At 36.6% G+C, this 17,390-nt stretch overlaps 1 protein-coding gene across 5 annotated transcripts in view; it reads left to right on the top strand.

The window, feature by feature from the left end:
• Positions 1-15,767, top strand: part of BRME1 (break repair meiotic recombinase recruitment factor 1) — a 67,448-nt gene extending 51,681 nt beyond the window's left edge. Inside the window, exon 9 of one of the 5 annotated variants that reach the window (XM_073654356.1) lies at positions 15,313-15,672. In XM_073654356.1, coding sequence (XP_073510457.1) covers positions 15,313-15,412 — 100 coding nt within the window. In that variant the 3' untranslated portion in view covers positions 15,413-15,672. Of the gene's footprint in view, positions 1-15,312 lie in introns of all 5 variants that reach the window. The other 4 variants (XM_073654357.1, XM_073654355.1, XM_073654354.1 and 1 more) reach the window with 4 other exon arrangements.
• The last annotated feature ends 1,623 nt before the right edge of the window (positions 15,768-17,390 follow it).

Genomic DNA, 17,390 nt, shown 5'->3' on the forward strand with positions numbered 1-17,390 from the left:
ATATAGCTACTATAATACTGCCCCCTATGTACAAGAATATAACTACTATAATACTGCTCCTATGTACAAGAATATAACTACTATAATACTGCTCCCTATGTACAAGAATATAACTACTATAATACTGCTCCTATGTACAAGAATATAACTACTATAATACTGCTCCTATGTACAAGAATATAACTACTATAATACTGCTCCTATGTACAAGAATATAACTACTATAATACTGCCCCCAATGTACAGTAATATAACTACTATAATACTGCTCCTATGTACAAGAATATAATTACTATAATACTGCTCCTATGTACAATATTATAACTACTATAATACTGCTTCTATGTACAAGAATATAGCTACTATAATACTGCCCCCTATGTACAAGAATATAACTACTATAATACTGCTCCTATGTACAAGAATATAACTACTATAATACTGCTCCTATGTACAAGAATATAACTACTATAATACTGCTCCTATGTACAAGAATATAACTACTATAATACTGCCCCCTATATACTGTACAACAGGGGTCTCAAACACGCGGGCCGCATGCGGCCCCTGAGGCTGCTTTATGCGGCCCGCAGGCACAGACCCCTTGACGATCCCGACCTGGTCCAGGAGGAGCCGCCGACAGCAGCGCTGAATTGCCACACAGAGACTGTTCCCCAGCACTGCATTTCCAATGCCAGCCGCTGGCCAATCAGAGGCCAGCAGCTGATATCTGCGTGTCGGCGCAGCGAGTATGACGTCATTGCCATATGCAGATGTCAGCTGCTGGCCTCTGATTGGCCGGCGGCTGACATTGAAAATGCTGTGCTGGGAGACAGTCTCTGTACGGCAATGCAGCGCTGCTGTCGGCGGCTCCTCCTGGACCAGGTCGGGATCGTCAAGGGGTCGGACTCTGTGGTGCCTGCGGGCCACATCTGCAGGAAGGCCGCCGAGGGAACGGAGGACAGGTGAGAATCATCTTTTTTTTTTTCTATTTTATGTGTGTGAAGAACAGCACAGGGGGCACAGAGCCACAACATGGGGACCGGGATGGGGCACAGAGCCACAACATGGGACCTGGATGGGGCACATAGCCACAAGATGGGGACCTGGATGGGGCACAGAGCCACAAGATGGGGACCTGGATGGGGCACAGAGCCACAAGATGGGGACCTGGATGGGGCACAGAGCCACAAGATGGGGACCTGGATGGGGCACAGAGCCACAAGATGGGGACCTGGATGGGGCACAGAGCCACAAGATGGGGACCTGGATGGGGCACAGAGCCACAAGATGGGGACCTGGATGGGGCACAGAGCCACAAGATGGGGACCTGGATGGGGCACAGAGCCACAAGATGGGGACCTGGATGGGGCACAGAGCCACAGGGATGGGGACCTGGATGGGGCACAGAGCCACAGGGATGGGGACCTGGATGGGGCACAGAGCCACAAGATGGGGACCTGGATGGGGCACAGAGCCACAAGATGGGGACCTGGATGGGGCACAGAGCCACAAGATGGGGACCTGGATGGGGCACAGAGCCACAAGATGGGGACCTGGATGGGGCACAGAGCCACAAGATGGGGACCTGGATGGGGCACAGAGCCACAAGATGGGGACCTGGATGGGGCACAGAGCCACAAGATGGGGACCTGGATGGGGCACAGAGCCACAAGATGGGGACCTGGATGGGGCACAGAGCCACAAGATGGGGACCTGGATGAGGCACATTAGTACAAGATGGGCGCCAGGATGGGGAACGTTGCCACAGGATGGGGACCTGGATGGGGCACATAGCCACAAGATGGGGACCTGGATGGGGCACAGAGCCACAAGATGGGGACCTGGATGGGGCACAGAGCCACAAGATGGGGACCTGGATGGGGACCAGAGCCACAAGATGGGGACCAGAGCCACAAGATGGGGACCAGAGCCACAAGATGGGGACCTGGATGGGGAACATTGCCACAGGATGGGGACCTGGATGGGGAACATTGCCACAGGATGGGGACCTGGATGGGGAACATTGCCACAGGATGGGGACCTGGATGGGGAACATTGCCACAGGATGGGGACCTGGATGGGGAACATTGCCACAGGATGGGGACCTGGATGGGGCACATTAGTACAAGATGGGGACTTGGATGGGGAACATTACTACAAGATGTTTTCCATTATTACCATATGATGCTAATTGTAAGACAATATTACTGTATGTGGCCAATTGGGGGAAATAAAATTGTAAAAAAAATAAAATAAAGCATGAAAAAATATTGGGCACTAAAAATGCTGTTTTATATGTAAACTAAAGTAAACACAAAAAAGTGCACGTTTATTATCGCCACATCCATAACGACCCAAGCCATAAAAAAATAAACACGGCAAAAATGTTCAAAAGGTGTATACAAAAAAAATGGTATCACTAAAAATGTCACATTGAACAAAGAATGCGGCCCCCCCAAATTCAAATTTTTTCCATGTGCGGCCCATATACCCAGCCGAGTTTGAGACCCCTGCTGTACAAGAATATAACTACTATAATACTGCTCATATGTACAAGAATATAACTACTATAATACTGCTCCTATGTACAAGAATATAGCTACTATAATACTGCCCCCTATGTACAAGAATATAACTACTATAATACTGCCCCCTATGTGCAAGAATATAACTACTATAATACTGCCCCTATGAACAAGAATATAACTACTATAATACTGCCCCCTATGTACAAGATTATAACTACTATAATACTGCTTCTATGCACAAGAATATAGCTACTATAATACTGCTCCTATGTACAAGAATATAACTACTATAATACTGCCCACTATGTACAGTAATATAACTACTATAATACTGCCCCCTATGTACAAGAGTATAACTACTATAATACTGCCCCTATGTACAAGAATATAACTACTATAATACTGCTCCTATGTACAAGAATATAACTACTATAATACTGCCCCCTATGTACAGTAATATAACTACTATAATACTGCTCCCTATGTACAAGAATATAACTACTATAATACTGCCCCCTATGTACAGTAATATAACTACTATAATACTGCCTCCTATGTACAAGAATATAACTACTATAATACTGCCCCCTATGTACAAGAATATAACTACTATAATACTGCTCCCTATGTACAAGAATATAACTACTATAATACTGCTCCTATGTACAAGAATATAACTACTATAATACTGCTCCTATGTACAAGAATATAACTACTATAATACTGCCCCCTATATACTGTACAAGAATATAACTACTATAATACTGCTCCTATGTACAAGAATATAACTACTATAATACTGCCCCCTATGTACAGTAATATAACTACTATAATACTGCTCCCTATGTTCAAGAATATAACTACTATAATACTGCCCCCTATGTACAAGAATATAACTACTATAATACTGCCCCATGTACAAGAATATAACTATTATAATACTGCTCCTATGTACAAGAATATAACTACTATAATACTGCCCCCTATGTACAGTAATATAACTACTATAATACTGCCCCCTATGTACAGGAATGTAACTACTATAATACTGCTCCTATGTACAAGAATATAACTACTATAATACTGCCCCTATGTACAAGAATATAACTACTATAATACTGCTCCTATGTACAAGAATATAACTACTATAATACTGCTCCCTATGTACAAGAATATAACTACTATAATACTGCTCCCTATGTACAGTAATATAACTACTATAATACTGCCCCCTATGTACAGTAATATAACTACTATAATACTGCCCCCTATGTACAAGAATATAACTACTGTAATACTGCCCCTATGTACAAGAATATAACTACTATAATACTACCCCCTATGTACAAGAATATAACTACTATAATACTGCTCCTATGTACAAGAATATAACTACTATAATACTGCCCCCTATATACTGTACAAGAATATAACTGCTATAATACTGCTCCTATGTACAAGAATATACCTACTATAATACTGCCCCCTATGTACAGTAATATAACTACTATAATACTGCTCCCTATGTACAAGAATGTACCTACTATAATACTGCTCCTATGTACAAGAATATAACTACTATAATACTGCCCCTATGTACAAGAATATACCTACTATAATACTGCTCCTATGTACAAGAATATAACTACTATATTACTGCTCATATGTACAAGAATATAGCTACTATAATACTGCCCCCTATGTACAAGAATATAACTACTATAATACTGCCCCCTATGTACAAGATTATAACCACTATAATACTGTCCCCTATGTACAAGAATATAACTACTATAATACTGCCCCCTATGTACAAGATTATAACTACTATAATACTGCTTCTATGTACAAGAATATAACTACTATAATACTGCCCCCTATGTACAAGAATATAACTACTATAATACTGCTCATATGTACAAGAATATAACTACTATAATACTGCTCCTATGTACAAGAATATAGCTACTATAATACTGCCCCCTATGTACAAGAATATAACTACTATAATACTGCCCCCTATGTGCAAGAATATAACTACTATAATACTGCCCCTATGAACAAGAATATAACTACTATAATACTGCCCCCTATGTACAAGATTATAACTACTATAATACTGCTTCTATGCACAAGAATATAGCTACTATAATACTGCTCCTATGTACAAGAATATAACTACTATAATACTGCCCACTATGTACAGTAATATAACTACTATAATACTGCCCCCTATGTACAAGAGTATAACTACTATAATACTGCCCCTATGTACAAGAATATAACTACTATAATACTGCTCCTATGTACAAGAATATAACTACTATAATACTGCCCCCTATGTACAGTAATATAACTACTATAATACTGCTCCCTATGTACAAGAATATAACTACTATAATACTGCCCCCTATGTAGAGTACTATAACTACTATAATACTGCCTCCTATGTACAAGAATATAACTACTATAATACTGCCCCCTATGTACAAGAATATAACTACTATAATACTGCTCCCTATGTACAAGAATATAACTACTATAATACTGCTCCTATGTACAAGAATATAACTACTATAATACTGCTCCTATGTACAAGAATATAACTACTATAATACTGCTCCTATGTACAAGAATATAACTACTATAATACTGCCCCCTATATACTGTACAAGAATATAACTACTATAATACTGCTCCTATGTACAAGAATATAACTACTATAATACTGCCCCCTATGTACAGTAATATAACTACTATAATACTGCTCCCTATGTTCAAGAATATAACTACTATAATACTGCCCCCTATGTACAAGAATATAACTACTATAATACTGCCCCATGTACAAGAATATAACTATTATAATACTGCTCCTATGTACAAGAATATAACTACTATAATACTGCCCCCTATGTACAGTAATATAACTACTATAATACTGCCCCCTATGTACAGGAATGTAACTACTATAATACTGCTCCTATGTACAAGAATATAACTACTATAATACTGCCCCTATGTACAAGAATATACCTACTATAATACTGCTCCTATGTACAAGAATATAACTACTATATTACTGCTCATATGTACAAGAATATAGCTACTATAATACTGCCCCCTATGTACAAGAATATAACTACTATAATACTGCCCCCTATGTACAAGATTATAACCACTATAATACTGTCCCCTATGTACAAGAATATAACTACTATAATACTGCCCCCTATGTACAAGATTATAACTACTATAATACTGCTTCTATGTACAAGAATATAACTACTATAATACTGCCCCCTATGTACAAGAGTATAACTACTATAATACTGCCCACTATGTACAGTAATATAACTACTATAATACTGCCCCCTATGTACGGTAATATAACTACTATAATACTGCCCCCTATGTACGGTAATATAACTACTATAATACTGCTCCCTATGTACAAGAATATAACTACTATAATACTGCCCCTATGTACAAGAATATAACTACTATAATACTGCTCCTATGTACAAGAATATAACTACTATAATACTGCCCCCTATGTACAAGAATATAACTACTATAATACTGCCCCCTATGTACAAGATTATAACTACTATAATACTGCTTCTATGTACAAGAATATAGCTACTATAATACTGCTCCTATGTACAAGAATATAACTACTATAATACTGCCCACTATGTACAGTAATATAACGACTATAATACTGCCCCCTATGTACAAGAGTATAACTACTATAATACTGCCCCTATGTACAAGAATATAACTACTATAATACTGCTCCTATGTACAAGAATATAACTACTATAATACTGCACCCTATGTACAGTAATATAACTACTATAATACTGCTCCCTATGTACAAGAATATAACTACTATAATACTGCCCCCTATGTACAGTAATATAACTACTATAATACTGCCTCCTATGTACAAGAATATAACTACTATAATACTGCCCCCTATGTACAAGAATATAACTACTATAATACTGCTCCCTATGTACAAGAATATAACTACTATAATACTGCTCCCTATGTACAAGAATATAACTACTATAATACTGCTCCTATGTACAAGAATATAACTACTATAATACTGCTCCTATGTACAAGAATATAACTACTATAATACTGACCCCTATATACTGTACAAGAATATAACTACTATAATACTGCTCCTATGTACAAGAATATAACTACTATAATACTGCCCCCTATATACAGTAATATAACTACTATAATACTGCTCCCTATGTTCAAGAATATAACTACTATAATACTGCCCCCTATGTACAAGAATATAACTACTATAATACTGCCCCTATGTACAAGAATATAACTACTATAATACTGCTCCTATGTACAAGAATATAACTACTATAATACTGCCCCCTATGTACAGTAATATAACTACTATAATACTGCCCCCTATGTACAGGAATGTAACTACTATAATACTGCTCCTATGTACAAGAATATAACTACTATAATACTGCCCCTATGTACAAGAATATAACTACTATAATACTGCTCCTATGTACAAGAATATAACTACTATAATACTGCTCCCTATGTACAAGAATATAACTACTATAATACTGCTCCCTATGTACAGTAATATAACTACTATAATACTGCCCCCTATGTACAGTAATATAACTACTATAATACTGCCCCCTATGTACAAGAATATAACTACTGTAATACTGCCCCTATGTACAAGAATATAACTACTATAATACTACCCCCTATGTACAAGAATATAACTACTATAATACTGCTCCTATGTACAAGAATATAACTACTATAATACTGCCCCCTATATACTGTACAAGAATATAACTGCTATAATACTGCTCCTATGTACAAGAATATAACTACTATAATACTGCCCCCTATGTACAGTAATATAACTACTATAATACTGCTCCCTATGTACAAGAATGTACCTACTATAATACTGCTCCTATGTACAAGAATATAACTACTATAATACTGCCCCTATGTACAAGAATATACCTACTATAATACTGCTCCTATGTACAAGAATATAACTACTATATTACTGCTCATATGTACAAGAATATAGCTACTATAATACTGCCCCCTATGTACAAGAATATAACTACTATAATACTGCCCCCTATGTACAAGATTATAACTACTATAATACTGCCCCCTATGTACAAGAATATAACTACTATAATACTGCCCCCTATGTACAAGATTATAACTACTATAATACTGCTTCTATGTACAAGAATATAACTACTATAATACTGCCCCCTATGTACAAGAGTATAACTACTATAATACTGCCCACTATGTACAGTAATATAACTACTATAATACTGCCCCCTATGTACGGTAATATAACTACTATAATACTGCTCCCTATGTACAAGAATATAACTACTATAATACTGCCCCTATGTACAAGAATATAACTACTATAATACTGCTCCTATGTACAAGAATATAACTACTATAATACTGCCCCCTATGTACAGTAATATAACTACTATAATACTGCCCCCTATGTACAGGAATGTAACTACTATAATACTGCTCCTATGTACAAGAATATAACTACTATAATACTGCCCCTATGTACAAGAATATAACTACTATAATACTGCTCCTATGTACAAGAATATAACTACTATAATACTGCTCCCTATGTACAAGAATATAACTACTATAATACTGCTCCCTATGTACAGTAATATAACTACTATAATACTGCCCCCTATGTACAGTAATATAACTACTATAATACTGCCCTCTATGTACAAGAATATAACTACTGTAATACTGCCCCTATGTACAAGAATATAACTACTATAATACTACCCCCTATGTACAAGAATATAACTACTATAATACTGCTCCTATGTACAAGAATATAACTACTATAATACTGCCCCCTATATACTGTACAAGAATATAACTGCTATAATACTGCTCCTATGTACAAGAATATAACTACTATAATACTGCCCCCTATGTACAGTAATATAACTACTATAATACTGCTCCCTATGTACAAGAATGTACCTACTATAATACTGCTCCTATGTACAAGAATATAACTACTATAATACTGCCCCTATGTACAAGAATATACCTACTATAATACTGCTCCTATGTACAAGAATATAACTACTATATTACTGCTCATATGTACAAGAATATAGCTACTATAATACTGCCCCCTATGTACAAGAATATAACTACTATAATACTGCCCCCTATGTACAAGATTATAACTACTATAATACTGTCCCCTATGTACAAGAATATAACTACTATAATACTGCCCCCTATGTACAAGATTATAACTACTATAATACTGCTTCTATGTACAAGAATATAACTACTATAATACTGCCCCCTATGTACAAGAGTATAACTACTATAATACTGCCCACTATGTACAGTAATATAACTACTATAATACTGCCCCCTATGTACGGTAATATAACTACTATAATACTGCTCCCTATGTACAAGAATATAACTACTATAATACTGCCCCTATGTACAAGAATATAACTACTATAATACTGCCCCTATGTACAAGAATATAACTACTATAATACTGCTCCTATGTACAAGAATATAACTACTATAATACTGCCCCCTATGTACAAGAATATAACTACTATAATACTGCCCCCTATGTACAAGATTATAACTACTATAATACTGCTTCTATGTACAAGAATATAGCTACTATAATACTGCTCCTATGTACAAGAATATAACTACTATAATACTGCCCACTATGTACAGTAATATAACGACTATAATACTGCCCCCTATGTACAAGAGTATAACTACTATAATACTGCCCCTATGTACAAGAATATAACTACTATAATACTGCTCCTATGTACAAGAATATAACTACTATAATACTGCCCCCTATGTACAGTAATATAACTACTATAATACTGCTCCCTATGTACAAGAATATAACTACTATAATACTGCCCCCTATGTACAGTAATATAACTACTATAATACTGCCTCCTATGTACAAGAATATAACTACTATAATACTGCCCCCTATGTACAAGAATATAACTACTATAATACTGCTCCCTATGTACAAGAATATAACTACTATAATACTGCTCCTATGTACAAGAATATAACTACTATAATACTGCTCCTATGTACAAGAATATAACTACTATAATACTGCTCCTATGTAAAAGAATATAACTACTATAATACTGACCCCTATATACTGTACAAGAATATAACTACTATAATACTGCTCCTATGTACAAGAATATAACTACTATAATACTGCCCCCTATGTACAGTAATATAACTACTATAATACTGCTCCCTATGTTCAAGAATATAACTACTATAATACTGCCCCCTATGTACAAGAATATAACTACTATAATACTGCCCCTATGTACAAGAATATAACTACTATAATACTGCTCCTATGTACAAGAATATAACTACTATAATACTGCCCCCTATGTACAGTAATATAACTACTATAATACTGCCCCCTATGTACAGGAATGTAACTACTATAATACTGCTCCTATGTACAAGAATATAACTACTATAATACTGCCCCTATGTACAAGAATATAACTACTATAATACTGCTCCTATGTACAAGAATATAACTACTATAATACTGCTCCCTATGTACAAGAATATAACTACTATAATACTGCTCCCTATGTACAGTAATATAACTACTATAATACTGCCCCCTATGTACAGTAATATAACTACTATAATACTGCCCCCTATGTACAAGAATATAACTACTGTAATACTGCCCCTATGTACAAGAATATAACTACTATAATACTACCCCCTATGTACAAGAATATAACTACTATAATACTGCTCCTATGTACAAGAATATAACTACTATAATACTGCCCCCTATATACTGTACAAGAATATAACTGCTATAATACTGCTCCTATGTACAAGAATATAACTACTATAATACTGCCCCCTATGTACAGTAATATAACTACTATAATACTGCTCCCTATGTACAAGAATGTACCTACTATAATACTGCTCCTATGTACAAGAATATAGCTACTATAATACTGCCCCTATGTACAAGAATATACCTACTATAATACTGCTCCTATGTACAAGAATATAACTACTATATTACTGCTCATATGTACAAGAATATAGCTACTATAATACTGCCCCCTATGTACAAGAATATAACTACTATAATACTGCCCCCTATGTACAAGATTATAACTACTATAATACTGCCCCCTATGTACAAGAATATAACTACTATAATACTGCCCCCTATGTACAAGATTATAACTACTATAATACTGCTTCTATGTACAAGAATATAACTACTATAATACTGCCCCCTATGTACAAGAGTATAACTACTATAATACTGCCCACTATGTACAGTAATATAACTACTATAATACTGCCCCCTATGTACGGTAATATAACTACTATAATACTGCTCCCTATGTACAAGAATATAACTACTATAATACTGCTCCTATGTACAAGAATATAACTACTATAATACTGCTCCTATGTACAAGAATATAACTACTATAATACTGCCCCCTATGTACAGTAATATAACTACTATAATACTGCCCCCTATGTACAGGAATGTAACTACTATAATACTGCTCCTATGTACAAGAATATAACTACTATAATACTGCCCCTATGTACAAGAATATAACTACTATAATACTGCTCCTATGTACAAGAATATAACTACTATAATACTGCTCCCTATGTACAAGAATATAACTACTATAATACTGCTCCCTATGTACAGTAATATAACTACTATAATACTGCCCCCTATGTACAGTAATATAACTACTATAATACTGCCCTCTATGTACAAGAATATAACTACTGTAATACTGCCCCTATGTACAAGAATATAACTACTATAATACTACCCCCTATGTACAAGAATATAACTACTATAATACTGCTCCTATGTACAAGAATATAACTACTATAATACTGCCCCCTATATACTGTACAAGAATATAACTGCTATAATACTGCTCCTATGTACAAGAATATAACTACTATAATACTGCCCCCTATGTACAGTAATATAACTACTATAATACTGCTCCCTATGTACAAGAATGTACCTACTATAATACTGCTCCTATGTACAAGAATATAACTACTATAATACTGCCCCTATGTACAAGAATATACCTACTATAATACTGCTCCTATGTACAAGAATATAACTACTATATTACTGCTCATATGTACAAGAATATAGCTACTATAATACTGCCCCCTATGTACAAGAATATAACTACTATAATACTGCCCCCTATGTACAAGATTATAACTACTATAATACTGTCCCCTATGTACAAGAATATAACTACTATAATACTGCCCCCTATGTACAAGATTATAACTACTATAATACTGCTTCTATGTACAAGAATATAACTACTATAATACTGCCCCCTATGTACAAGAGTATAACTACTATAATACTGCCCACTATGTACAGTAATATAACTACTATAATACTGCCCCCTATGTACAGGAATGTAACTACTATAATACTGCTCCTATATACAAGAATATAACTACTATAATACAGCCCCCTATGTACAAGAATATAACTACTATAATACTGCTCCTATGTACAAGAATATAACTACTATAATACTGCTCCCTATGTACAAGAATATAACTACTATAATACAGCCCCCTATATACAAGAATATAACTATTATAATACAGCCCCCTATGTACAGTAATATAACTACTATAATATTGCTCCTATGTACAAGAATATAACTACTATAATACTGCTCCCTATGTACAAGAATATAACTACTATAATACTGCTCCCTATGTACAAGAATATAACTACTATAATACTGCTCCTATGTACAAGAATGTAACTACTATAATACTGCTCCCTATGTACAATTATATACCTACTATAATACTGCCCCTATGTACAAGAATATAACTACTATAATACTGCTCCTATGTACAAGAATATAACTACTATAATACTGCCCCCTATGTACAGTAATATAAGTACTATAATACTGCCCCCTATGTACAAGAATATAACTACTATAATACTGCTCCTATGTACAAGAATATAACTACTATAATACTGCCCCCTATGTACAGTAATATAACTACTATAATACTGCCCCCTATGTACAAGAATATAACTACTATAATACTGCCCCCTATGTACAAGAATATAACTACTATAATACTGCCCCCTATGTACAGTAATATAACTACTATAATACTGCTCCCTATGTACAAGAATATAACTACTATAATACTGCCTCCTATGTACAAGAATATAACTACTATAATACTGCTCCCTATGTACAAGAATATAACTACTATAATACTGCCTCCTATGTACAAGAATATAACTACTATAATACTGCTCCCTATGTACAAGAATATAACTACTATAATACTGTCCCCAATGTACCAGAATATAACTACTATAATACAGCCCCCTATGTACAAGAATATAACTGCTATAATACTGCTCCCTATGTACAAGAATATAACTACTATAATACAGCCCCCTATATACAAGAATATAACTATTATAATACAGCCCCCTATGTACAGTAATATAACTACTATAATACTGCTCCTATGTACAAGAATATAACTACTATAATACTGCTCCCTATGTACAAGAATATAACTACTATAATACTGCTCCCTATGTACAAGAATATAACTACTATAATACTGCTCCTATGTACAAGAATGTAACTACTATAATACTGCTCCCTATGCACAAGAATATACCTACTATAATACTGCCCCTATGTACAAGAATATAACTACTATAATACTGCTCCTATGTACAAGAATATAACTACTATAATACTGCCCCCTATGTACAGTAATATAACTACTATAATACTGCCCCCTATGTACAAGAATATAACTACTATAATACTGCCCCCTATGTATAAGAATGTAACTACTATAATACTGCTCCTATGTACAAGAATGTAACTACTATAATACTGCTCGTATGTACAAGAATGTAACTACTATAATACTGCTCCTATGTACAAGAATATAACTACTATAATACTGCCCCTATGTACAAGAATATAACTACTATAATACTGCTCCTATGTACAAGAATATAACTACTATAATTCTGATCCTATGTACAGTAATATAACTACTATAATACTGCTCCTATGTACAAGAATATAACTACTATAATACTGCTCCTATGTACAAGAATATAACTACTATAATACTGCCCCCTATGTACAGTAATATAAGTACTATAATACTGCCCCCTATGTACAAGAATATAACTACTATAATACTGCTCCTATGTACAAGAATATAACTACTATAATACTGCCCCCTATGTACAGTAATATAACTACTATAATACTGCCCCCTATGTACAAGAATATAACTACTATAATACTGCCCCCTATGTACAAGAATATAACTACTATAATACTGCCCCCTATGTACAGTAATATAACTACTATAATACTGCTCCCTATGTACAAGAATATAACTACTATAATACTGCCTCCTATGTACAAGAATATAACTACTATAATACTGCTCCCTATGTACAAGAATATAACTACTATAATACTGCCTCCTATGTACAAGAATATAACTACTATAATACTGCTCCCTATGTACAAGAATATAACTACTATAATACTGTCCCCAATGTACCAGAATATAACTACTATAATACAGCCCCCTATGTACAAGAATATAACTGCTATAATACTGCTCCCTATGTACAAGAATATAACTACTATAATACAGCCCCCTATATACAAGAATATAACTATTATAATACAGCCCCCTATGTACAGTAATATAACTACTATAATACTGCTCCTATGTACAAGAATATAACTACTATAATACTGCTCCCTATGTACAAGAATATAACTACTATAATACTGCTCCCTATGTACAAGAATATAACTACTATAATACTGCTCCTATGTACAAGAATGTAACTACTATAATACTGCTCCCTATGCACAAGAATATACCTACTATAATACTGCCCCTATGTACAAGAATATAACTACTATAATACTGCTCCTATGTACAAGAATATAACTACTATAATACTGCCCCCTATGTACAGTAATATAACTACTATAATACTGCCCCCTATGTACAAGAATATAACTACTATAATACTGCCCCCTATGTATAAGAATGTAACTACTATAATACTGCTCCTATGTACAAGAATGTAACTACTATAATACTGCTCGTATGTACAAGAATGTAACTACTATAATACTGCTCCTATGTACAAGAATATAACTACTATAATACTGCCCCTATGTACAAGAATATAACTACTATAATACTGCTCCTATGTACAAGAATATAACTACTATAATTCTGATCCTATGTACAGTAATATAACTACTATAATACTGCTCCTATGTACAAGAATATAACTACTATAATACTGCTCCTATGTACAAGAATGTAACTACTATAATACTGCTCCCTATGTACAAGAATGTAACTACTATAATACTGATCCTATGTACAGTAATATAACTACTATAATACTGCTCCCTATGTACAAGAATATAACTACTATAATACTGCACCTATGTACAAGAATATAACTACTCTAATACTGCCCTTCCTGCTGACTGTACGTTATGTGGTGACTCTCGGCTCCTCTCTGTTGTAGCCGTCTGATTATGAGCACTTATCGAGAATTGAGGCAGAAGAGAGGTCGACATCCCCCAGGACGAGGGGCCGTGGGAGGAAAGAGGCGCCGTGAGAAGTGACACCGTGGACAACGCCATTTTTCTATTTCCATATTGTATGCTGTTGTTTTCAGTGGATGCTGGTGACGTGTGAGGCTGGAGGTGCTGTATGCCTCATGCCTCTCTGACCATATAGCGGCTTTATATTTCTTTGTTGTTATTGTTACTTTTTTTAACCATATAATGATGTTACAGACAGAAGTTTGTGGTGATTGATTTTTTTCTCCCTCATTTGCCCCCAGGCACATTGCAGACAGGTCATACAGGACAAGACGTAAGAAACGCACAGGGAGAACATGCGCTCTGCATGTAGATCGTGTTCCTGGCAGTGGTAACCACTGAGGGAGCTGTACTAATAGGAGGAATTGTAGCTCTTAAAGGGGGTTTCCATACATTAATGTTATAATGAATGACCAAAACCTTGATATAGGTTAATATCCGACACCCAGATCCCCCACCCATCAGCTGTTTAACCTCTAGCAGCGGCCACTTCCCGGGTTCCCGCCATACACTGCGTACATCCGGCCAGTGCTGGAGATTTGTGGCTGTGCCAGGTGTTGGCCAAGTGCTGTGTGTAAAGGAGGCCGAATGACTACTTATTACAGTGACTAACCAGCCTCCTTCTTTCCCTATTCATCTCTTATGAGAAGGAGGCTGACTTAGCTATTGAAATGAGCAGTCAGCCAGCCCCCTTCACACACAACACTGGTCACGTACCGACACCAGATCATGACACACAGATTCTCTGAAAATGTTCTGTTGAGCTCCTCAAGAACAACAGGCTGGTAAGTATGACTTCAGTTGTGGTTTTCTAAGAGACACTGTCCCGGAGATCGTCAAGAAACATGTGATTAAGAGGGATCGGTCCTGTCAGGCCAATCTGATCGACATCTATGGGGAGGTGCGTTCCAGACTGGACCAGAAGGCGTGGATCGTGGATGTCGCCTGTTACCTAGTGGGGTACCACAGGGATCAGTATTTGTGGGGTCCCAGTTACTAGCGTGGTACCACAGAGGTCAATATTGGAGGGGGTCACCGTTACTAGTGGGGTACCAAAGGGTCAGTATTTGAGGGGACCCAGTTACTAGCTGGGTACCACAGAGGTCAGTATTAGAGGGGCTCACAGTCAATAGTGGGGTACCACAGGGTCAGTATTGGAGGGGTTGCAGGAACTAGCGGGGCACAACAGGGTCATTATTGGAGGGGTCCCAGAAACTACTGGAGTACCAGAGGGCTCAATATTGGAGGGGGGCCCAGTTACTAGCAGGGTATCACAGAGGTCAGTATTGGAGGGAAGACCAGTTACTAGCGGGGTATCACAGATGTCCGTATTGGAGGCCGGGCCCAGTTACTAGCGGGGTATCACAGATGTCAGTGTTGGAGGCGGGCCCAGTTACTAGCGGGGTATCACAGAGGTCAGTATTGGAGGGGGGCCCAGTTACTAGCCGGGTATCACAGAGGTCAGTATTGGAGGAGGGCCCAGTTACTAGCGGGGTATCACAGAGGTCAGTATTGGAGGGGGGCCCAGTTACTAGCGGGGTATCACAGAGGTCAGTATTGGAGGGGGGCCCAGTTACTAGCGGGGTATCACAGAGGTCAGTATTGGAGGGGGGCCCAGTTACTAGCGGGGTATCACAGAGGTCAGTTTTGGAGGGGGGCCCAGTTACTAGCGGGGTATCACAGAGGTCAGTATTGGAGGGAAGACCAGTTACTAGCGGGGTATCACAGATGTCCGTATTGGAGGCCGGGCCCAGTTACTAGCGGGGTATCACAGATGTCAGTGTTGGAGGAGCACCTAAAGTAACTAGTGGTGTATCAAAAGGGTCAGTATTAGAAGGGTCACAATTACTAGTGGGGCATCAGAGGGGTCAGTTTTGGAGGGGTCCCATTTACTAGTGGGGTACTACAGTGGTCAGCATTGGAGGGGGATATGTTCACCATGGGAGTACCAGAAAGGTCACACTTGGGATACTATGAACATCAGTACTGCATGGGTCAG

This window comes from Phyllobates terribilis, unplaced genomic scaffold (genome assembly GCF_046119375.1).
Source record: "Phyllobates terribilis strain yellow unplaced genomic scaffold, ASM4611937v1 Scaffold_11__3_contigs__length_659146591, whole genome shotgun sequence".
Taxonomy (NCBI): domain Eukaryota; kingdom Metazoa; phylum Chordata; class Amphibia; order Anura; family Dendrobatidae; genus Phyllobates; species Phyllobates terribilis.